General features: G+C 37.0%; 1 protein-coding gene across 6 annotated transcripts in view; it reads right to left on the reverse strand.

Moving 5' to 3' along the window:
• The window catches only part of LOC131427673 (ankycorbin), a 60,666-nt gene that overhangs the window by 31,448 nt on the left and 5,147 nt on the right, over positions 1-24,071 (reverse strand). For 4 of the 6 annotated variants that reach the window (XM_058591067.1, XM_058591072.1, XM_058591069.1 and 1 more), the window contains exon 2: positions 4,378-4,967. In XM_058591067.1, the coding sequence (XP_058447050.1) occupies positions 4,378-4,580 (203 nt within the window). In that variant the 5' untranslated portion in view covers positions 4,581-4,967. Of the gene's footprint in view, positions 1-4,377; positions 4,968-5,144; positions 5,332-5,555; positions 6,300-24,071 lie in introns of those variants that run through there. The other 2 variants (XM_058591070.1, XM_058591073.1) reach the window with 2 other exon arrangements.

Here is a 24,071-nt window from a genome sequence, read left to right on the forward strand (position 1 = left end):
GGAGAAATGACGATACTATCAATGAGGGTCCTGACGAGTGAAATATCGAGAGAATTTAAGGTTTGACATACCGGCTCTCAGACACTCAATACATTCAGGGTAGCCCCATTGAAATCTGCATTTTTCAGCAGAAAATCCTGTAAATTTGTATCGAGAAACCAAAAATCTGTACATGAAAATGATAATCGCTAAGCTAGTAGTTCCTGGATGCGGTTGATAATCATGTTAGTTTTTTTTCGGTTTCCCCTTAAATTCCCTTCACAATCTTCCTTCAAGATTTTCCGTATCTTTTTCACGGTTCACTCCTAGGTCGATTGAAATGTAATGGGACATATCACGAGTATGCTGTCACTCCGTCATGATACAACTATCAAACTAATGTAGTTTTCGCTTGAGAAAATTGAAACTGACACAGAGTAGTACCATCAAACAAAAACTTTTCACGAAACTGTGTTTGGTTTGCACTTAGCAACGGAGGTGTAAGCCCGATATATGACTAATGCTCGATACTGACTCGAATTTCAGTTCAATAAGGTTGAAACTAGGTTCTAAACTGGCCTCAAACAATCGGTTTGACAGTAGTTCTGGTGGAAACTGGGTTAGGTTTGGTATCAAGTGATATGAGTTATATATTATGCGCGTGAAAAGAAACCAAAAGCATTGTATGCACAGGCGAAACGGGAAGTTCATTTGTACGATGATACAAACATTAGCACTCATTCGGTAGTGTTGGGATTGCGCTTTACCATTGACCTTTGTTATTGAATTTGCCTCGTTTTACCGATTTACTCAAAGCATTGGAAATACTTTAATGCTTAGTAGCTAATAAAGTTCCTTGAGAATTTTGTTTTGAGGACAATGAGCCAATCTAAAAAAATGTTCAAGGATTTTGTGAATTAAACACAGGTAAATTAATTTATCCGCTATTTTAAATATGATATATTTCAGAAGTACGCTTTTAGCACAGACTAACAGACAGGACACTCAAATCAGATTCTTTAATCATTTTAACGGTCATTTAGAATATTCCTTTAGTTGGGACAGTACTCGCATATGTCATGATGGCGCCACGTTACATCCTGTCTGTCATCTAGACTGTGACTTTTTTCATTTACCAACAGAGTTGCCATTCATACAGAATGTAATGTATTGATTTGTATACGTCCATGCGAATTTCATGCAGGATACAGATTTAATTCATATTGCCAAAACTATATACAGAATTGTGCCTACTTCTTATCCTTCAACGCAATACAAAATCGAACCCGTTTTGTATAATACTTGCTTACTTCTGGTCTGCCGCCACTTGATTTCGTGTGAAAATTACCAACACAATCAAAACTAGTCTAGATGAACAACGTTGAGAAAAATAAATGGTTACCTTGCTACATCACTAGAAATCAACGTAATCCAATAATTTATTATGACGATTCATATTCAAATATTATGATGACATCAGGCATCCCTGCAAGCAGCTTATCGGCGTTGACAAACGAGAGGGAACGGACTAGTAAAAAAACTTTTACATGACAAAAGGGGTGTACAGATAGTAAATAGTTCGCGCAGTACAATATAGGTGGAACTAGTGCATCACGAAAAATTATTTTTATAAGAATTTACTCATACCGTCATATCTGTTAGTCTGTGCTTTTAGGTCAACAAAACGGGCGTTAACGCTATCATCTTTTATTGATCATTTTCTGGAATCAAATCCCAGATATTAAGACAATTGAAGAAATCGACGAAAATTTCGTCGATAATGGCTTCCGGCAAAATGGCTTTAGACGAAACAGCTCTCGGCGAAATGGCTTTTGGTGAAATGACCCCGTATTAATGATAGAAATTTTTATGATTTCATGATTTTTAACCCTCCGTCTGACCAGCCAGAGCTTTCCCGTTTTTTACCATCAATTTGACATATTTTTAATTTATCTATCAACTTGAGGTTTCAGGTAGCTTCCTAAAATTTTATTAGCTATCGATCTATGCAATTTGCAATATAGACAGTGTCCTCGAAAAGGACGAAAAACGACTGGTTTGAAACATTACCCTCGGTCTGACTAATGGTGTCTGGCTGGAACTTATACATTTTGTATAGAACGACATATGATATAATATATGTTTATGATTTTTTTAAATGTTGTATTTCTCCATTCTAACCTCCATTTAAGTTCACATCGTACATATAGAAGTGTTCATTCATAAGCATACAAGCGTACGTTTGTCTATATTCTTGCTTTTGCGTTCTTCTTATTCAATTATAAGTATTCTTTGCCCATTCACTGCTGAACATAGCGTGTAAACGAACACTTGACCTGAGGAAATGGTACGGAAACACACATACGTCTGAGTATTTATTTTGCGAGTGCTCTGTTAGTATTGTTCATCATATCTGCGTCTCAGTTTACGAATGAAAGTAAAACGCATGGGACACAAGTGCCAGTAAACATATTATTTACGCACCTATTTGTTTGATTGTTCACATTGATAATTTTTCATATAAATTAATGAGTGATGAAGTCCAGTTTTTTATACAATACACGATCACGAGCCATTATTCAACGTTAGTTAATAACAGACATCAAACATAGCAAACAAATGATCGGTGGCGCTTGTAGTGAACGCATGCGGAAGTTTGCAAAAATACATATTATAAATATTATTTTAAATACTTCTTAAACGCACTTGATATATTAGTAACTGAAGGTTCTTACTTCCAAAAATTACAAGAATAAAATTTTTAACACCATTTAATTCTAAAATAAAAATTTGTATTCTAGTAAAATTATTCTACTAAACGCTCAAACGCTGATAAATAAATTCCTAAAATTAGCTTTAGAATCCTAGATAGTGTTTCGCAATTATTTGACTTTTCAAATTTAAATCTGTTGATAGGGAGAGTTTTAAAATTGCATTTTTAATCAATATTCCGTTGATGAAAAATCTCTTTTTGTAAATTCAATATGCGTTTCTATAAAATAAAATTTAAAAAACGCTCAGAAACATTATTGATTTTATAATTCTCATTTTCCGTGTAATATCTTTACTTTTACGAGATTTCAGAAAGTCATATGCCATGACAATTAAGAAATGTAAGAAACGAAATATACCTGGTTTGTATAGAAATGAACCTGAATACACTTCTAATTTATACCAAAATGTGTAAAAATACACGTAAATGAAGAGGGGTCTGGTCAGACCCATCAGTCAGACCGAAGGTATGAAAATATCTGTCAGACGGAGAGTTAATCATGGTACCGGTAATGAATTTTTATCCGTGTGATACAATACATAATATTATTCCGTCAGTTTTTACAAATGTTGGTGTAACAGCTATTTCAACTCGAATGTTATCTGCTGAGATGAACCTTGAATATGGCCATGCAGATTGGATTTTCAGAGAACGTGATGAGTAGTTATTGTTGAAACAGGAACTCGTGACACTTCCTCCGTCATTATTTAGTTTCTTTGCGGACTATAAGCCGTTCGTCAACTTCTCATGAGAGTTGGCATCACTGGGAGTACGATGCAGTACCTAAGCGTTGCTTTCAAAAAGGTTTAAATTCCATGGGTATCAAGCAACTTATAGTAAAGTAATTGGTCGAAACAGTTATTTTGAATGATAGTGAAACTGTGGCAAGTAGGTGTTCATTAGTGAAATGTGTTAAACGTGTTATTTATTGGATAATGCTGATTGGCGAAACTGTTGCTGAATACTGCGAATTTACCGCCCAAAATTAAACGATGTCAACCGATCGAAGCACCATCTGCATACCATTGTCGGTGTTATCAGATTGATATACAATGTGTGAAAATTTACAAGTTAATCGAGTGATTCAAACTGAAAATCTAAAATTTGTCGATATTACTTTCTATTTTAAATTTAATCTTTCATAGCCAAATCACTTTAACATAAATAAAAAAATTGGCTAGCATCAGTTTGCAACTGCAATAAAATGGGGCATTATAAGTGTGTACTTCTTTGAAAACCAAACAAGTTATTACTATCCAAACGTGATGTGATCTCATTAAAATATAGTTATGTCTTTCGGATTCCGAAAATGTCGATCTGAAAAAATACTGCAAAAAACGAATCACTTAGCGCATTAGTTTTACCACGTACGGTGGGTGTCTAGTCGATTCGAAACGGTCCATCTCAGTGCATTCTGTTCTTCTCGCGGTTTACCCGTCCGCCTACGCCAATCACGATTCGTCCCAAGATAGGTGCACCCAACCCAACACTCACTTATCCAGAGCAACGTTCGGCAGAGCAGGCAGCGAAACGTGCCGCGAATAAATGTGAGTTCAGTTTACCCAACAATAGTCCCATCAAGACGTAAGTAAATGACTCAATTGATCAAACTCATTGAGACTTACCACATATCTCTCAGTCCATCTCGGATGCTGACCAGACTGCCACGACGTTCCGATTTGGGTTTGCTGTAACGATGACTTCCCAGCTGCCAGAACCGGAGCCGTTTGTGGTTATCGTCCTCATAGAACGGGTTCAAGTGTTCCGGATAATCGTTGATCGAAGTCTGGCTGCCGGTTCGGCCCCGCGGACTATAATTGTAGGACATTTTGCTGGTACTTAAACTGTGCCTACTACCGTTCCGATCACCGTCACCAGCGTCGGTGGATCTAAAACGATTTGCGTCTTTTTGAACCACACTCTCGGTATTATGAAACCGCAATATAACACTGATTCTCTATGTTTATTTATTTCTTCAAACAATAACAGTTATGTCTAATTTTTTTTTCACTTTTTCTTCTCTATCATCGGATCGTGGAACGGCGGCGATGATGTTTCAAATTGCACTCTGCGCTGTCGCTGCGCTCCAGCCTTGGCGCGGTAGCGAAACGTTTTTCAACACTTAGCGGCGGGATGATAATTCGACGAAATTCACCGTAGTTTTGTAATCATTTGAATGGCTTAGATGATGGCTTCGAGATCGCGTTCTAACGCGCTGAAAAACACGAATCCAAATGAGGAAGTGTAAATCTAGTATGATAATTTCAAATTTAAAAATTTCGCTAGTCTGCGTACTGCGACTGCTGCTGCTACTGCTAAGTGTCCGCCCGGTTGGCAGCTATCATCGAATGATATCGTGTATTTGTGTATACATTCTATTGCTAGTTGGTACCTGTTATCTGGAGTCTTTCCACCAGCTTTTTATCTAATCTTTGCCGAGGACATAAGCGACGTGTGTACAATGCACATACCACAAACGGGTTATCAGTGCAAACTTTGTCTTCGTTTTCTGAAGCAAAAAGCTTACTTTTTATCGGAACCGGAGATATCGGAGACTACCTGTCTTACGATTACCATCACTTGAATGAAAATGAAAAAATCACTTACATGAAAACCATCTCAATTTATGATGCTCTGATTGATATCAAGGCGAAAATGAACTCCTTGAAAAATATTTGCAATGTAATATTTAAGAACTAACCGTTGACTATCAGAGCATAATAAACATGAGACACCTATTTCAAGAAGAGTTGTGTACTTTTCGATGATATATTAAAATTTTGAGCATCGAACCACAGCTCACCTGTATACTGAGAGGGCGGCTTATCAACTGCACTGTGTGCCGTCAGCTCGGGACGCACATTGATCTCTATTGAATTCAACTGCCATTAAACTCAAAGTCAGTCGTTGTGTCACTTCCCAGAGTAACTGCAATGTCAATTCATGTCCGTCCCAGCAACCGACTGGGGCTCCCCTGCTGGGAGTAAAATACATAAACGCTGGCACGAGTCACACAAAGAGTCAGTAATCAAACAAGAGTCTGACTAAGCGTTACGAAATGAGCTGAAGTGAGGCGGAAAATCATCACATTTATCAGCTGCTCAAATTGATTAGCGTTTCGAATTATTATTAATGTTAGATTAAGCGCAAGATGCATCGATTCAGGCTCCTGCAGTCAAAACTCATCACTGCAAATGTTATCAATGCATGTTCAACAATTGTTTATAATCATTATTATTTAAAACAAGCGATTCTTCGAAAAATGTTCAATAGAAAGTTAACCTTAGAACACTCTCGTGGAGTAGATTTCTACCCCAGCGCTACTTCAAACTTCCGTTATTTGGTTACGGTTTACTATAACCATAATCAAGCTTTATGATAATTCAATCATTTCATTTACACTTGTGCATCATTTTTATTTCACTTAACCGGCTAAGCTATGACCTTTTAAAGTTGGCCTGGGGTAAAAATCCCCACGAGAGCTTTTACGTTAGTATTTTGTTGATAGTGAAATACGAAAACTTGATTATAGCTTCTATTGTGAGCAAAATATCTAAACATAGTAAGAAAGAAAAATGCAAACATTGCAAACAAAACATTTCTTAACAATAGAAATTTCTATCTTGTACATATATAGAAGTAACCATTTAGTAAAAATTTGTTTTTATCCACCTAGTGGTGTAATGACATCTTTCTCATATTACCTATATTTTCAAAAAAATCACTGAAAGATTTTGTAAAGAAATGAAGGAAAAAAATCACTGAAAGATTTTGTGAAGAAATGAAGGAAACGAAGAAGGATTAATATTCTGATCCATGTAGTCAAAATACAAGGACATAACACGGGTCTGAGAATTGAGCTCGACAAGCCTTTCGAAGTTTTCAATCACCATTGGTCTCAAGATATCGCATCGGATTAGTAATCGATATGAAAGATCCCAGAATCGATTTTTCAACGGTAAGACGCCCGCGAGCACTTCGAGACTCATCGTATGAGTCGACTGCATGCAACCTAAGGCAATACGCAAACAACGATACTGAATTCTTTCCACTTTAATGAAATGGGTGTTCGCGGCGGATCGGAAGCAGAAAATTAATTTTCTGCTGGCATTTTTGTTTCAGATACCTAATGTGACATCCCCAGGTGCTTTTGGAGTCGAACCAGACCCCGAGATATTTAAATGTGAAGATCTGAGCTATGGTTTCACCCCCTAGTTGAAGCTGTAATTGTGCTGGTTCTCGCTTCCTTGTAAATACGACCAGCTCAGTTTTCTCCGTAGCCATTTGAAGAGCCCATGTCGACAAGTTGTCGAGGATATCTTGTGATGGTCCTTGGAGATCGGCAGCTTTGGGTCCTATAATAGACACAACGCTGTCGTCGGAAAGTTGTCTTAGCGTGCAAGATGTGTTGATACATTCATCAATGTTGTTCACGTAAAAGTTGTATAAAAGGGGGCTTAAGCATGAGCCCTGAGGAAGACCCATGTAACTGAATCGTATTGTCGACAAATCACCATGTGCAAAATACATGTGTTTCTCGGACAATAGATTATATAAAAAGGTGTTCAAAACCGGCGAAAGACCATGCTGGTGCAGCTTCTTAGATAGGATATTTATAGAAACTGAATCAAAAGCCCCCTTGATATCTAGAAATACTGATGCCATTTGTTCTATACGAGCAAATGCCATTCGAATTTCTGTTGAGAGCAACGCAAGACAATCGTTTGTTCCTTTACCCCTGCGGACAAAAAATTGTGTATCTGAAAGCAAGCCATTAGTTTCGACCCTATTGTCTAGACGGAAGAGAATCATTTTATCAAACAACTTCCGGCGATAACTCTCACTTGTCTCCAGTCGTGTGGAACAATATTACCCTCGAGGAACATGTTGAATAAATTCAATAAGCGCCTTTTGGCAGAGTCAGGAAGATTTTTCAACAAGTTGAATTTTATTCTGTCTAACCCCGGGGCTTTATTGTTACACGACAAGAGCGCAAGTGAGAACTCTACCATCGAAAACGGTGTTTCGTTTGTATTCGATGTCGCGACACGGAAGATCTTCTGTTCCGGAACAGAATCGGGGCATACTTTTCTAGCGAAATCGAATATCCAGCGATTAGAATATTCCTCGCTTTCGTTCGTTGTGTTTTGGTTGCGCATTCGTCGGGCTGTGTTCCAGAGAGTGCTCATCGATGTTTCTTTTGTTAATCCGTCAACAAACCGTCGCCAGTAACCTAGTTTTTTTGCTTTAAATAAGTTCTTCATTTGCTTATCTAGCGCTGCGTAATTTCTAGAATTATCAGGTGTTCCATATTTTCTGAACTTTTTGAATGCTAAAGATCTTTCCGCGTTCAGTGATGAGCACTCTTTGTCCCACCATGAGTTGGGAGGACGAATGTTAGTATTCGCGCCGGGTATACGTTTCGTCTGAGCTTGAATCGCAGTGTCGAGAATCAAGCCAGCCATAAGCGTTTACTCTTCCTCCGGAGGAAGTTCTTGTGTTGTTTCTAGTTTCTCAGATATCGATATTGCGTAGCATTTCCAATCAATATTTCGTGTGAGGTCATACAAAACATTGATTGTTTCCGATGGTCTTAATCCACTGGCGATTGAAATTACGATAGGCAGATGATCGCTACCGTGGGGATCAGGGATTACCTTCCACGTGCAATCCAACCGTAGCAATATCGAGCAAAGGGATAAGTCCAGCGCACTTGGTTTTGCTGGTGGTGCGGGAATTCGTGTCATTTCTCCCGTATTCAAGATTGTCATATTGAAGTTGTCGCAAATATCATGGATCATAGCTGATCTGTTATCGTCGTGAAGACAACCCCATCCCGAACCGTGAGAGTTAAAGTCTTCTAAAACTAACGTCGGTGCGGGAAGAAGTTGCATGGTACTGCTGAGCCAGTGGTACCCAACTGAGGCTCTAGGGGGAATATAGATGGAAGCAATACAAAGGTCCTTGCCTTTTATTGTGACATGACATGCGACAACTTCAATACCTGGTATCGAGGGGAGGTTAATTCGAAAGATGGAATAGCACTTTTTGATCCCCAAAAGTACTCCTCCGTAGGGATTATCTCGAATAATGTTAAAATCGTGGAAGTTTAGTGATTCATCAGAAGTTAACCAAGTTTCGCACAATGCAAATGCGTCACATTTCAGATTATTTACTAGGTATTTAAAAGGATCTATTTTCGGGATGATACTTCTACAGTTCCACTGTAACACAGTGATCGAATACTTGACCTCGTTTGAAAAATTAGCCATCGAAGGAAACGATTGCTGAGAGGAGGGGCCATTTTGCAGTCAGCTGCATCAAAAACATTTTAACTTTTGGTAGGAAAGTCATCAAAATACTTTTTAGGGGGTCAGAAATGTTGAAGACGGAAAATATAAAGTCCACAATGTCAGAGAATTTTACAAGTCCAGCACTTGATGTGTTTTATGGTTCCTTGGGGACTTTCGGGGTTTTGGGTGTCCCCGGAAGTGTTGGATATTCTTTCTCAGATTTCAAGTCTCAGGAACTAGGAGCTTTTGGCTTCGTGTTTTCGTTTTTTTACCAATACTTCCTTCTGCTGTTACTTTTGGAGGGCCTGCAAGAGATATTTGAACCCTTGCTAGGGAGTTTAGGAGATGATATATTTCTCCTCTTCCTAAAACTACGAGGGACAGTTGAAGATGTACCTTCTTGAGGATCGTCAGAGTCGCAATCTTCCGCAGACAAGCAGGTGTAGGGGTTCTGTTCAGGTGGTGTGGCGATTTTCAGCATTTCTGCAAACGAGCGGTTTGATCGTTGCTTGAGAGATCGTTTCAAATGATCTCTACGCAATTTATACGCAGAACATGCTGTGAGGTCATGCGGGGCCGCCCCACAGTAAAGACACTTTTCAATGTCTCTGTCGCAAACGCCATCCGCATGACTCTCTCCACACTTCGAGCAGCGGGGCCGATTTCCACAATGGGAAGCTGTGTGTCCTAGTTGTTGACAACTAGTGAAATTCATTACCCGTGGTACGAAAAGTCGTACAGGCAGACGAACCCTGTCCAGGAGAACTAATTTCGGCAAAGCCGAGCCGGAGAAGGTCACCCGATACGAGCCCGAATGGGGATAAGACTTTGTCCCATCCGCGGCGATCGATACTGAATGCAAACGTTTGCAGTCCAGTATCTTGACATTCTTAAGCAAGGGATCTTTAAAACATCCGACCCCATGTTTGAGAATGTCCTCGCATGTCAGACTGTCTCGACTTCACGAGCTGGTATGTAAACGCGGTAGTCCCGCGTAAAGTGATCGTTTCGAGTGATCTCATTAGCATGTTTCAGACTGGTCAACGAGACCCTGAGCTTATCGGGACGAATTTTTGAGATAAATTTCAAGGTTGTATATTTTGACGCCAAGTCTTTAGAGATTTTCAAAATATTAAGCGGTTTATTCTTCTCTTTGGTCCGGAAATAAACCACATAAAGGCCGGCCGAGGATGAAGGCTCTTCGGGATACTGTTTAACTCGGTGAGTCTTACTATTTGGAGCAGATTTAGAATCTGTTTCCATTTTATCTTCGGGGGGCAGGGGAGTATCAAATGGACTTGCCATAGCGCGGTTGAGGTTCCGCGCAAATTATAGGGGGAGTCAAAATATAAGACGATAAAGGGACACGAAGGGAAAAAATATAATACTTAGCTAATGATCCGTAGCAACTCGGCCGCTGAGGCCAAGCGTTAGTTACAACGACCTCTGAGAATTAATAAGCACACAGCACCGGTTCACGGCACCACACTAAACGTCCGTTCACTGTTCGTATTGTTTTAACACAATAACACCCGGCACTGTATTTATTCTTTGTACTGTATTGATCTACTGCACAAGCTCAAGAATACAAAAGATTTGATATTAAATGACCTTGAAACGGATTAGAATGGATTAACGCACAGCTGCTCTAATGCAAACTACCATCCGATCGATACGACGGTCACGAAAGGAATGATGATTCAAATTAAATTCTTAAATTTCTTCCGATAAGACGGAAAGATGGTGGCCATTCAGGCCCGTACCCAGGATTTCGTTTCGGGAGGGGCCCAAAGATAAAAAATAATGTTACTGAAGATTGCTTATGTAGCTAATTCTCGGTGTGCCTTTTACGGGTGTTTTTAACAGACACTTCAAACTTTTTCACTGGAACTGTTATTGTATTACATTATTGTCTGAGACCTTCTAAATAAGTATATATCTGTTTTTGATTTCGGGAGGGGCCCGGGCCCCTTGGGCCCCCCCTCTGGGTACGTGGCTGTGGCCATTATTATGATCAAATGTAAAATCGTAAAAAGAAATAAACAGAAAGTTGCAGTCACTTAGGGCATATTAAGTAGTGTTCTAGTTCTAGATGCATAATTCATGTCAGTCACGAAATTTAAATCTGAATTTTATAAGAAGAAAAACTGGCAGCTCCAGCAGTGTTTTACTCGTGTTTCAAATATACAAAAAAAATATAACGGCATCGTAGACCAGTTTTAAATTTGACAGAAGAACTGGTCGAATAAATAAAACTAGAACGGCTTGCTGGGAATACGTTTGTTCCAGTTTCTGTTCTATTATAGATCTTCCATATAGAACTTCTAGCTGCTGAATTTGCTCTTACAGATTCTATTTGATGACCTATTCATTTCATTGCGCTGTAATTTTTTTTATCATGTATCGATTTTTAATAAAGAATTTTTATCCCCCGATAAAGATTATTCTTCTGAAAAAATATAGATTTAAACGTGGTAACGCTGCACGTGGTGTTTTCTTCTTCCATACACATAGCACATAACGGTTTTGCATTGTCATTTTGTATGACGGTTTGAAAGTTTTGACACTCATCGCTATATAATTTCGGAACCGGAAGTCGGATATGGATGGATGAATATATCCACTAACTAACAAGATTTGCCCACTAGATGAATTTATCAGTAAGTTTTATAAAAATTTCCTTTCGCCATCGCTTGTGAAGAAATACTCACTTATCGCGCTGCAATATCGAAACCGGAAGTCAGATCTGGACCAACTCTGAACCAGGCCTTATTAAAGAACTTCAAGACCTATTATTTGCAGTTTAGTTTGTGAAAATCAGTGAGAAATTTCTAAGGAAGTTGAGTTCGCATTTTTTCATTGGTTTGCACATATTACTTTGTAATTCCGGAACCGGAAGTCGGATAAGCATGAAAATCAATAGCAAGCTATGAGACCGTAAGACCTTTCATTTGAATTTGAGTTGAGTCACCCTGTAATTCCGGAGCCAGAAGTCGGATCGAGATAAAATTCAATGGCAATCTTAGACCTTCCTTTGAACCTGAGTTTGTGAAAAAAAGTTCGAAGGAGAATGTGCATCTAACGCATCCACCGACCCAGATCATCTTTGTGTTCTTTGGCGAGACGCGCTATAGAATTCGTTGAAAGCAATCAGTCTCTCATAAATATCACCCTCAATAGCACCACGTTTGGATAAAATATCGGCTCTTTCATTGCCTGGAATGAAGCAATGAGCCGGGACCCAAACTATTGTGATTTGATAATTATTGTTCAATATGTCGTTCAGGCACTGTTTTATTTTGCCAAAGAAAAACGGTTCATTTTTGCCAGCAGCGTTTGAACGAATGGCTTCAATTGCACTCAGACTATCTGTGAAGAGAAAATAATGGTTTGGAGATAATGTGACGATTACACTCAAACTATAATGAACTGTAGGTGTTCCGGGATTCCACGCACTTCGCGCTGCATGGATGTGTCGAAAAATAGAGTTGAGTCAGGGACGATTCATTTGATTGTATTTTAATTACTGTCAATCCGAAACCATGAGCTGGGTTTCGAAATTTGCAATGTAGAGTTTAAGCATCCGACCCGCATTATGAGACTTTCCATTTGAATCATTTTTCTGTGAGTCAATCTAGGTAGATATCAAACAATCAAACCGGAATGATAGTTCAATTTTGATAGATTTTGAACATTACTTATTGCGCTTCTGGCTGCAGTTATCGCAAACTAATGTGACTAATAGGCAATTGGTTGATCATCAATCATAAAATCTTGCTCTTCGAGTTGATGTTATATACACTTCTTCTGATTTTTCACTGTCTTTCAAACGATTTTTTATTCTAATCTAAATTTACGAAAATCGATTTAGCTATCTCCGAGAAAATTAGGACACACATACACGTACTGACAATTCACTACTTCAACTGAACGAGTGAACTGGTTCGAATGTTAGTTGAAAGTCGACCCTCTTGGTATAAAGAAGAAAAAACTGAAAAATTTCCATTCATTAGTTAATTTCCTTAGATTCTATAAGGTAGTTTTGTTTCACTGAATTTAATCATTTCCGTTCATTTACATCTATTCTTTAGTACCAAAAAAAGCTTGCTCATAGTTCTAAAATAGCCCCTTTGTCATTCCTATGCCGGTTGAAAGGAAACGACGAAAGAGGTATATAGCGATAGATTATTTTTGTAGCAATATGGACTTACACTAGTTATTATATGATGCCAATATAACCTGACACCCTCAGTTGGTTCTCATGCCCCGATGCAATCCTTGCGTATGTTGGCAACTCAAAATTTCCCGGTTCGAAACCAGTCGCTTAACTGTTCATGTTTTTTTAGCGCAAATCAAATCGCCTAAAGGTATGGAATTTCATCTTACTTCGCGAAATCTATTTTTAGATTAGCACGATAAAGCCTTTCCCTCTAAAAAATGGGTAATAACAATTGAGTTATAATTTTTGTTAAAATAACTATTAACGAGGCCAAGATTATGACTAATTTAGATAGAAAAACGAAACAACCCCAGATACAATTTTGTTATCCCTTGTTGATCGGATACTTATATAATTTAAAATCTTTACCGTTGAACCCCATGTAAACCCGGAACCAGAAATCGGTTTCAGATAAAATCCTATCAAATTCAATTAGACCATATGGCCTTTTATTTGTAGATATCTATTTAGACTTCTCTGAGAAATCTATGTTTCGTCCTTTTCGGAACTATGTTTGAAATCAGATTTGAAGATTTTGTACCTTTTTAAGGCGACTCTTATAAAACGGTTAGAAATTTTAACGCTCATATAATATATTGAGCATGAGGTTGGAATTGAATTTTGTGAAAATCGGTTCAGTCATCTCGCAGTAATTTTACAAAACCTGAAAATTATATGGGAGGAGTGGGATTTTGGTAGGGTCTAAAAATGAAAAAAAAAACATCATTTTTGCGATTTTTTCTCAGACCTATCGTTCAACAACGTTTGCATCATTCGAATAACATAATGTAATTTTTTGGGTGGAAAAATATTGAGAAATAAATCGGTGAAGAAGTGTTTTTGACAGTGTTTATTACAAATCATGATTTTCGGTGTCCACTGCATCTCAGCGCAGACTAATCAGAAGCCAACGAATCAAAGTAGCATAGATAGAGTAGATATTTTTCTAGACCCCAACGTTTTTATATTTGATTTTTTTAAATTTTTTGAATTTTTGATAATTGTTTAAAATCAAAACTGCAATTTTTCACGAAAAAATCCACCATTTTGTAGCTGTGAAACCTCCCCAAAAGTAACAAACAACGGAAAGGTAAATTTTGGGATTTGGTATTTTACATGTAGAAAGTGTGTGCAAAATTTGAAAAAAAAACATGGAGCAGTAGTTTTTGAATGACGATGGACACGGACTTTCAAAATTTGCTTTCGAGAAAAACGCGTTTAGTGTTTTTTGTCTATAAAATCGGAGGAAACAATTTATTACTCAAGGGAGCTCGCAGGGTCTAACATTTTTAATAATCTTGTTTTAATCCACCTTGTGGTGTAATGATACCTTTCTCATTTTCATTGTCTCCTGTATATTACAGCAGAAATTCCCCGAAATACTACAATTTGAAAAAAGTTTACAAAATAGTTTGGACGATTTCTGTTGCATAATACAGCTACATTCATATACTACATCTCAATTAAAGTCAGTGAAAAACGATTCAATCATATTTGAGAAAGTGAAGTGAACTACATTTTAGAGTAACATAGGTATTTTGGCCCACTTTAGGATTGATTTTATTTTGGCTCACTTTATAAAAATATCCATCAAATGTTCTTAATCAGTGTTGGTGATTGCTGAAAATTTGACAGAAGCTGCTCGATTTTTATCTATATTGTATACAACATTTGCAATCCGATAGAAGATGCTACAAGAATTCAAGTCTCTCAATACATGAACCTCGAGAGAATTTTTCAACGTTTCTTCGCTTCACTTCATACTCTGAGTATTTCATGGCCCTTAAAAAAAATTTAAGTCTGATAATGATCGCCGCTGTGTGGAATTTACCAAGAGAGAATCGCAAGTTGACAATTATCGCAGAAAATCGAATCGATGGTTCAACTTGATGATTCTCATACTAGGTTGCAATATTTCAAAACCCTTGTGTGGAGCATTCACAGACTTTTTCATAGACACAACTTATACAAAGGTTATATGCACATAGTTAGAATAAGCGGCAATAGTAAAATGATTCTATCGCAATTATCCACTGCCCATATAGAATCGGATCGCGAAACGAGAATAAGCGACCGTTTGTTGCTTCAGAGAGGATCCCCACAGCAGCGTGCTAATCTTTGATTCTCAGAAATGTCATCGAAAAAAATTCGCTCTCGCACTGGTGTCTATTCTATGTTAAATGAGCCATGCCGATTTTTTGTTGTTGCGATGATTTCCGTTTCTCTTTGATGGCACTGATTCAATCGTGGAAGAGTGGCGAGTGAGCGTTCTTTGATACGATAAAAGCCATCCTTGGTTGTAATATCTTCGAAAAACCTTTCCGTAATAGGTAATTCAATGTGATGAGCTTCAAATTGATGCAACGTGGGTTACTTAACATCGATTAAATCCATAAAGATTGTTAGGTGGGTCAAAATATATGAAGTAGCCAAAATACCTGTTATCCTATTACATTTGATTACTATTGTTGGTACTTCCGCAACCAAAAGCTGAATATCGGCATAGTGACATTCGGTTTATTCAACCATACACTAATATGACCTTCAAATTTATTTACGATTCTCTATAAAGATTTGAAAAAAATGTACCGGTAGTCGGACTTGAATAAGCAGATCTTTTATGGGATTATGAAATTATAAGACTCTCATGGTCGCAAACTAGAAAAATTTACTAGCAAATATAAAGAGGTAGCTTACGAAAAAAAAAATCTTGAAACTGACATTTTACACTAAGCACTCTACCTCCGGAAACAGGGGTTTAAGCCGAATGAAAATTGGAATATTCTTATGGACCTTTCATTTGAATCTAAGTTTGTTAAAATCGGTTCAGTCATTTTCGAGAAAAGTGAATGATTTCACATATTTGATGCATATCACTCTGTGATTTCTGAGATGGAAGTCGGATCCAAATGAAATTCCGGAACTTTGTATGGGAAAGTAACGACCTTCATTTGAATATAAATTTGTTAAAATCGCCATCTTAGCCATCTCCGAGAAAAGTGAGTGACGAATATTTCCACATTTTCACAGTTTTACTTTAAGAAAATACAAAAAAAAAATTTTTTTTCGTGTGTTAGACCCTACCCGCCTCTCAAATGACTCTCAATTATCGTTGCTTTGTACCAGTCAAACATTGAGTTTCGCATAATTTCAGGGTTACAATTTTCTATTTATTTCGATTCATAAAAACAATTTTGTCGGCAAAGTTTCGAAAATGTCAATAGAAAAATTGACTAGCGTTTTCATTTTCGAAATGAATAGATCGTCTTGGATACTGCATTGCGCCATTCTTTCCAAATATCACTGAACGCATACATTTTCTGACTTTGTGAAACTGATCCAAATTATACTAGTGACGTAATCAGTGTAGTCACATACAAGTAATGGAAGCATTGACAGTGAACGCAACGTGAGTGGCAAATTATTTGTGTATGTACGAAGACACGACCGCTCATAGTCGTGTTTAACAACTCGAGCACACCGTCAGACAGAGAAAAAACAGCATAATAATACTGCACACAACCGAGAAATGTCTGTTCGAAAGGTGAATTTGCACGTCTCATTCTTGGACCTGTTCATGAATCATTATTAGCTTAAACGTGTTGAGTGTTCTTCCCACTGTGTTTCGATGAAAACTGTCAAACTTGTCGATTCCAGGCGCACTACCGACAGCCACTCATCGAATCCAGTGGTGGTGTTTGTAGGGCTCTAGACGTTTTCCATATTATCACCTTTCGGTTAAATCATCGGGCTAATGAGATCCAACTTGGCAGTCGGAGTAATGACGTACTCATTAACAACACGCCACCGATCACACCGTCACTTGAACGAATCGCATGTCTATTGACAGTTAGGTAGTTGTCAGTCTCCTGCCATGAAGGTGAAGCTTCTCTATTGTAGGTACTTGCAAATTATCTGCCACATTTACATTTTCATTCAACCGGCTCAAGTAAGGCCTGTACATTGATTAAGACAATTGTCTTTTCGAATTCAGTGTGTTTTTGAAAGCATTTCGCTTTAGCACATTCGCCACTGTAGTCAGACCTGATAATGAATTGTTGTTCTATTACACTTTCTCAAGACATGTATCGACTGTTTGGGTCGCGGCGCCCACTACTCCGGTTCCGCTTATTATTAATAATAACTTTCATTGCGAGAAGCGACGAGACACGTTCCTTCTATCTACATGTTTCTTAATTTTTTTTCGTCAAGCTCGTGTTATCAGAAAAAACACGTGTGTTTATTTGTGTGCATTAATGTTATACACTCACACTTCCACTCACACCTCAATGATGTAAAGAGGTTTATCATTGGCAACAATATTCGAGGATAGTGTTATCGTGAGCAACTGACAGACTGAATCAACATAGGACTGTATTCGTGTCTTAGTTTTTAAGTCAAAATCTATTCTTATATCGATTGATTCTGTCACATTCTGATGATTAGTAGCCGCTTATCGGTGGTCGCATTGAAATACATATTTTAAAATATTTTAAACAGCGAATATGATTTTTATCAGGTGGCTGGTGTACAAAAAACGAATACAATTACAATCTCCTTGACGTTGTGTTGTAGTGACATTTAGAAACAGAGTTCGAATCGACTTTCAATGCCTTTGTACGCTATTATCCTTGAGTACGAAACCATCCGCGATCAGAATTCAACTAAATAGTTTCGGTTCTCATTGTGATATGTTCAATTTCGGTACAACTTAATAATTGTTGTTTTCTCTAAATTGACATTTTTATTTCCACAGCAACAAAACAGGTGGGCAAAATACCAATTGTAGTTGAATTTTTCTTGTTGGTAGCTTAGCAATGAAATACGTTGGGTCAGGGTCGCCGAAGACCATCTTGCCCAAAAGCTATTTCGCCGTGCGGGTCATTGCGCCGAATCGTACGATTCCCGGGTAGATGTAAATAACAAACAACGATCAAAAGAATAACAAAAGTTACCATTATATCTTGTCTTGATTTTTCTGTGCTGTCATAGCGATACTTGATATTTTCTTAAAATTTCATCGAAGGATACAATATCAGCTTAGCATCAAAATTAGTTATTATATCTTATTTCGTTATTGATGAGTAATCCCAATTTTATTAAGTTCAATTGTTCCATTAGGTCTATCTTCAAATAAAACACTACTGAATAAATTACATTAACATCAGATAAGATAAATGCTTACGATATTATTCTATTCTGAATACTAGAATACCAAATAACTGAAAAATTCGTCTTCTATAAATATTTTGTTCTTGCTTTGATATTACAATGACAGAATTTTATATTTTGTTGTTCTTTTCTCGTGAAGGCTTTGTTATGAATTTTGATATTTTAACTCTTATTTCAAACTAAATAATGGTAATTTCTACCATTGAGATGTTTGGTTTTAATAATAAAATATGTTATTGGTTTACAAATCACTTCTACCCGGGTTGTTTTAATATCTCATTGGGATTCATTTAGAGTAAAAAAAAAAGAAGATGATAGTGTTCCCGCCCGTTTTGTTTATCTAAAATCCTAAAATTCATTTTTTCGTTTCAACTTCGATTCGAACTGAATTTTTTAGATTGATTTATAATCCTTAGAATGAAATTTGCGGGAAAACTGATTGACTTCATTGAGTACTACGCTTAAAAGCACTTTCGTCGATGTGTCTACCAGCCAAATTTTGGCGGTGTTTTTTTCGTTAACTGAGTGTAAATGAAAAAATGTCTAATGCGGCTATAACGCATCGTCTTTGATCGATGGCTTTTTGATTTCGGTTATGTGGGGCTGCGTCACATCAATTATCTATTTTTGCCTTTCTCATACAACGAGTGTTTTTCAGGAGGTTTGTTTTTTCAATAGGGATTACTCTATTGTCTGAAAGTTGTTGTGACAATGTGTTTTGACAAGTGATGTATTAGTATTGTTTAGCAAACCATCATGAATAGGTTAACGCTTCCAAATCATGGAAATTTATTTTCAAAATCAGTGTTCGATTAAAAGTGTTTATAGCGCAAAATTCTATTCAGTGTTGAAGCGCATTTTTGGTTTAATGGATACGTCAACAAGCAAAATTCTCGTATTTGAAGCAAAGATAATCTACAAAGGGTGGTGGAATTATCGGTGCTTATTTCTTTAATATGGAGGAAGAACGACACATTACCGTGAATGGAAATCAATACAGAACCATGATCCACGATGTTTTGTTACCAAATCTTCAAGATATGGATGTGGATGAAATGTGGTTTCAACAGGATGGTCATACTGCGGCCGAAACAATCGAAAGAACATTTTAACGACAACACTATTTGAAGAAATTGACCAGTGAATTGGCCCCTCGTGTGACTTGACACCACTCGATTATTTTTTGTGGGGATACGTGAAATTAATGGCTTATGTGGTTAAACCAGCAACGGTTGATGCCTTGGAAATGAATATTCAACGTGTCATTACTAAAATACGTCCTCAAATGCTTGAAAAAGTCGAAAATTGGACCTTCAAAATGACCGTTGTGAAAAATAGTCGTGGCTACCATAGGCCCGAAATCATATTTAAATGTAAAATTCCAAGAAATTATCTACCAAATAAAAGCCATTTGGCCATTTCAGTGTGTGTCTGTGTATTTGTGTGTACGCACGTGTGTATATAAAAAAAATGTGGACTCGATATTTTTGGAGATGGCCGAACCGATTTTCACAAACTCAGATTCAAATAAAAGTTTTCTTGGTTCCATAGGTTCCAATTGAGTTTCATCGGGATCGAACCTTCGGTTCGGGAGTAATGGAACAAAATGTGCAAAAAAATGAACAAAAAATGCACTAGATTTTCTCAGAGGCCCGTCAACCGATTTTTTGTCGTGGATATTCAAAATTTACCCTCTGAGAGAGTGATAAGTTTTTGATCGTGAATATCTCTTGTTGTATCTAACGAATCAACATAATTTTTGCTACATGCCATCGGAAATATGATCACAATTTTATGATAAAATATTCAGTTGTGTGACATAATCTCAAATAATTCAAAATTAAACTTTTCTGAAATGTTTGGTATAAACGAGTATCAAAGAAGATAAATCATAAGGCGCGTTTGCCTTTCTCTTATTTTTAAAGCTTATGGCTCAGTGATCTGTGAAAGGATTTATATAATCTAACTACCAATTTTTCAACTTAAACGTGTATAGCAAAAGCATTGAAGTATTTCAATAGTACACCTGTCTCATTTGATCCATGTCAACACCAGCCAATCAGAACGCGTTTTGAGGAAGAGAACAAAATATCTGCTGCTGTACAACAAATCGTTCGAGAAAAATATTCCGAACAATGCTAAATATCGTAGTGAGTTCCACAATTTGGTTCTGAAAGGCAGGCATGAATCCCGTATAGCATCCTGATAGTGTCTTTCAATGAAATGCAAATCCGAAATGAAATAATCGACATTAAAATTCTGTATGCGGCTATTTTTATAGCCGTTAGGACCGCCCATTAGTGAAAAAGCTACAAACGAAATCACGTAAAAAGAAACCTCCTAACAAAGATTGGATCAGTTTGGATTCTATCGCCACTGCGAGCAGATGTATTTTGTGTCGTTTGCAAAGCTAGTTTCGCTTCCGACAAGAGCGATTACGTCACAGCTATGAATATGTTTGCATTGGTTAAAAAACAACGAAAAGTGGACAACGGTGGAGAGTATCACACAAAATCAGCCTAATGGCTCTAAAAGTTTTCTAAAGAATTATTAGGATTTCTTGCTCGCAAATCGAAGGTAAATATCCTCAGTTTAGTGCAAATCTAGAACTGTTTGATTTGATTTGTGCCCTTTTCGCTGTGTGAAATTCACAGTAATCGAGATCAAGTGAAGCCTTCTTTGTTTTTGCGAAAAATGTGAAAAAGAGGAATGCTTGCATAATTCATACAATTGATCAACTAATTGATATTCTGAAGTGTTAAGGAACATGTCAGTTGTTTTCATATTCACGACATCCAGTTATATCTCTGACATTGCCCACCCACCTTTTTCAACTTAGATTCAAATTAAAGGCCCTCTTGTCTCATAGATTCCTGTTGAATTTAATCTGGATCCGAATGTCGGTACCGGAGTTACGGGGTAAAATGTGCAAAAACTAACGGATAAGTGTGAAAACCTAATACGGTACGGGTAGTTGATTAACGAATACGTTGATTTTTGGTATACCGGATCGTCGTTCCTGTTTCCAGAAGTATCGGGAAAGTGCTCGTGTGCTTAAAACCGGAAATCACTCCAATTTCTCAGGAACGGCCAAACCGTACTTTGAAAACTCAGAATTAAATCAAAAGTATTATGTTTTCATAAATTGATGTAGAATCAAGATCTGGCTTCCGGTTCCAGAAATACAGGACAATTCTTCTAAATCTAACCTAACATTATTTGAATTTATTTGTTATGCTAAGTCACGTAACCAGAGGGGGGGGCCGAGGGGCCCTGGCCCCTCCCGAAATATAAAATAGAAACCAAAAAAAAAAAAAATTCGAGAAATATATAGGGGCTGTTGATTCTGTAAATCACACCGTAAGATAGAGGATTTGAGAGTTTCGTGCCGATAAAGCGGTTACACAGAACAGTGTCAAAACCACATGAAATGAAGGATAGAATCGAGGCAAAATAATCGACAATAATTATATAACATAAGAAAGAGTCGAAAGACAATAGGTCTTTAAAAAACATAAAAAAAAACAATTACACTGAAGTCTTTTTTTATGCGAATTTACGTACCGCATAAAAAAAAACCGCATAAAAAAAAACCGCATAACTCTGAAAATTCGCATAAAAAAAAACCGCATAACTCTGAAAATTCGCATAAAAAAAAACCGCATAACTCTGAAACTTCGCATAAAAAAAGACCGCAGAAGGGCAAACCGCATAACTCTGAAACTTCGCATAAAAAAAGACCGCAGAAGGGCAAACCGCATAACTCTGAAAATTCGCATAAAAAAAAACCGCGTAACTCTGAAACTTCGCATAAAAAAAAACCGCATAACTCTGAAAATTCGCATAAAAAAAGTCGCGTAAAAAAAACCGCATAAAAAAAGACCGCATAAAAAAAGACCTCAGTGTATATATAAATTTGTACTGGACGAACGGGAAGAGAAAGTACGCGAGTAGGCCTTAGTTAAGCCAGATCCTACAAATGGGAAAGATATCTTGCTACTGGATCACGCTCATACTTATTTAGGGCTAAAAAGACGCACGCAAGCGCACTTCGAGTGCATGTACGGCTGGATCTGTGGTAACCTGTAGTTATATGGACGAAATATGTTACTCAAATAAGATACAACCCGGAAGTAGACTGCCAATCCAAGGAGATAATGTGCATTTACACGCTAACACTAAAATATACTTGTAGGTGTAATTGAGAACATTATCATACGCCAGAAAACAGAATAATCACCCGACAATAAACTGAAGTCAACACGAATGTTTCGAAATGGCACAGTGTTTCGAAGTTTTCTAGGATCGGCATAGTCTATTTTTGGAGGACTACCATCAATCAGAAAAAAAACAGTTTTAGCGACCATTAATTAAGGGCGGCTAGGGTCTAACACTTTTGAAAAATTATTTATTATTACCTTTCTATTTTCTCATAGTAAAACATTTCAAGAATATTCTGTTAAATTTTCAAGCCTATCGGAGAAAAAGTCGGCAAGTTATGAGCCTTTCTCTTTGCTTATCTCATACTACGAAGAAGTAAGAGCTCGACACACAGGTCCAAGTTTTCTGCTTCGATCGACTTAAAAACTTGACAAAACATTCTTGAAATGTTTCATTATAAAAGAATACAAAAGAAAAATAATGATTTTGTGAAAATGTTAGACCCTACGAGCTCCCTTGAGTAATACATTGTTTCCATTGATTTTATAGACAAAAAACATCGAACGCGTTTTTCTCGGAAGCAGGTTTTGAAAGTCCGTGTCCATCGTCATTAAAAAACTACTGAACCAATATTTTTCGAATTTTGCATACACTTTCTACATATAAAAAATCAAACCCCAACGTTTTCTTTTTCCTTGTTTGTTACTTTGGGGAGGTTTTACAGATACAAAATGGCGAATTTTTTCGTGAAAAATCGTAGTTTTTACTTTGAACAACCACCAATAATTTAAAAAATTAAAAAAAAAATCAAACAGAAACGTTGGGGTCTAGAAAAACATCTACTCTATCTATGCTGCTTTGACTTGTTGACTTCTTATCAGTCTGCGCTGAGATACAGTGGACAACGCAAATCATGATTTTTAAAAAGCGTTCTCAAAAATACCTCTTCACCGACTTATTTCTCAATATTTTTCCACGAAAAAATTACAAAATATTGTTCGAATGATGCTTTTTATCATGAAAAAATTTGAATTTATTTTGTTGCACGATAACTCTGAAAAAAATTCTCAAAAATTTTACATCCCTTACTTGTTGAATCAATTGTCTAACATATCTAACAAAAATAACCGATCTTAAGCAAATGTGAAACATGACAATTATAACAAGTTTTACTTACTTGGGAAACAGACTTTTAGTTACTTGGGAAACAGACCGCGGCAATTTCAAAAGTCTTAATTTTAACGTAATTTTCAAAAGTCTACAAGAAAAATATGTCTACAGCTTATTTTAGAAATCTAAAGATTTACAGACCAATCTGCAGACCTGGTTCTCTGAATCTCGAAAGTTGGACCTTGCTGAAGTTAAATATTATCATATGGGATTAAAACACACTAGATTTGTTGGAAAACGATGTTTGAGGTAGTCCTGAATTTCAAGATGGCGACTTCTGGTTTATTGGTATTCCATGAACACC

The sequence above is a fragment of the Malaya genurostris genome, chromosome 2, assembly GCF_030247185.1.
Source record: "Malaya genurostris strain Urasoe2022 chromosome 2, Malgen_1.1, whole genome shotgun sequence".
NCBI classification, from domain to species: Eukaryota; Metazoa; Arthropoda; class Insecta; order Diptera; family Culicidae; genus Malaya; species Malaya genurostris.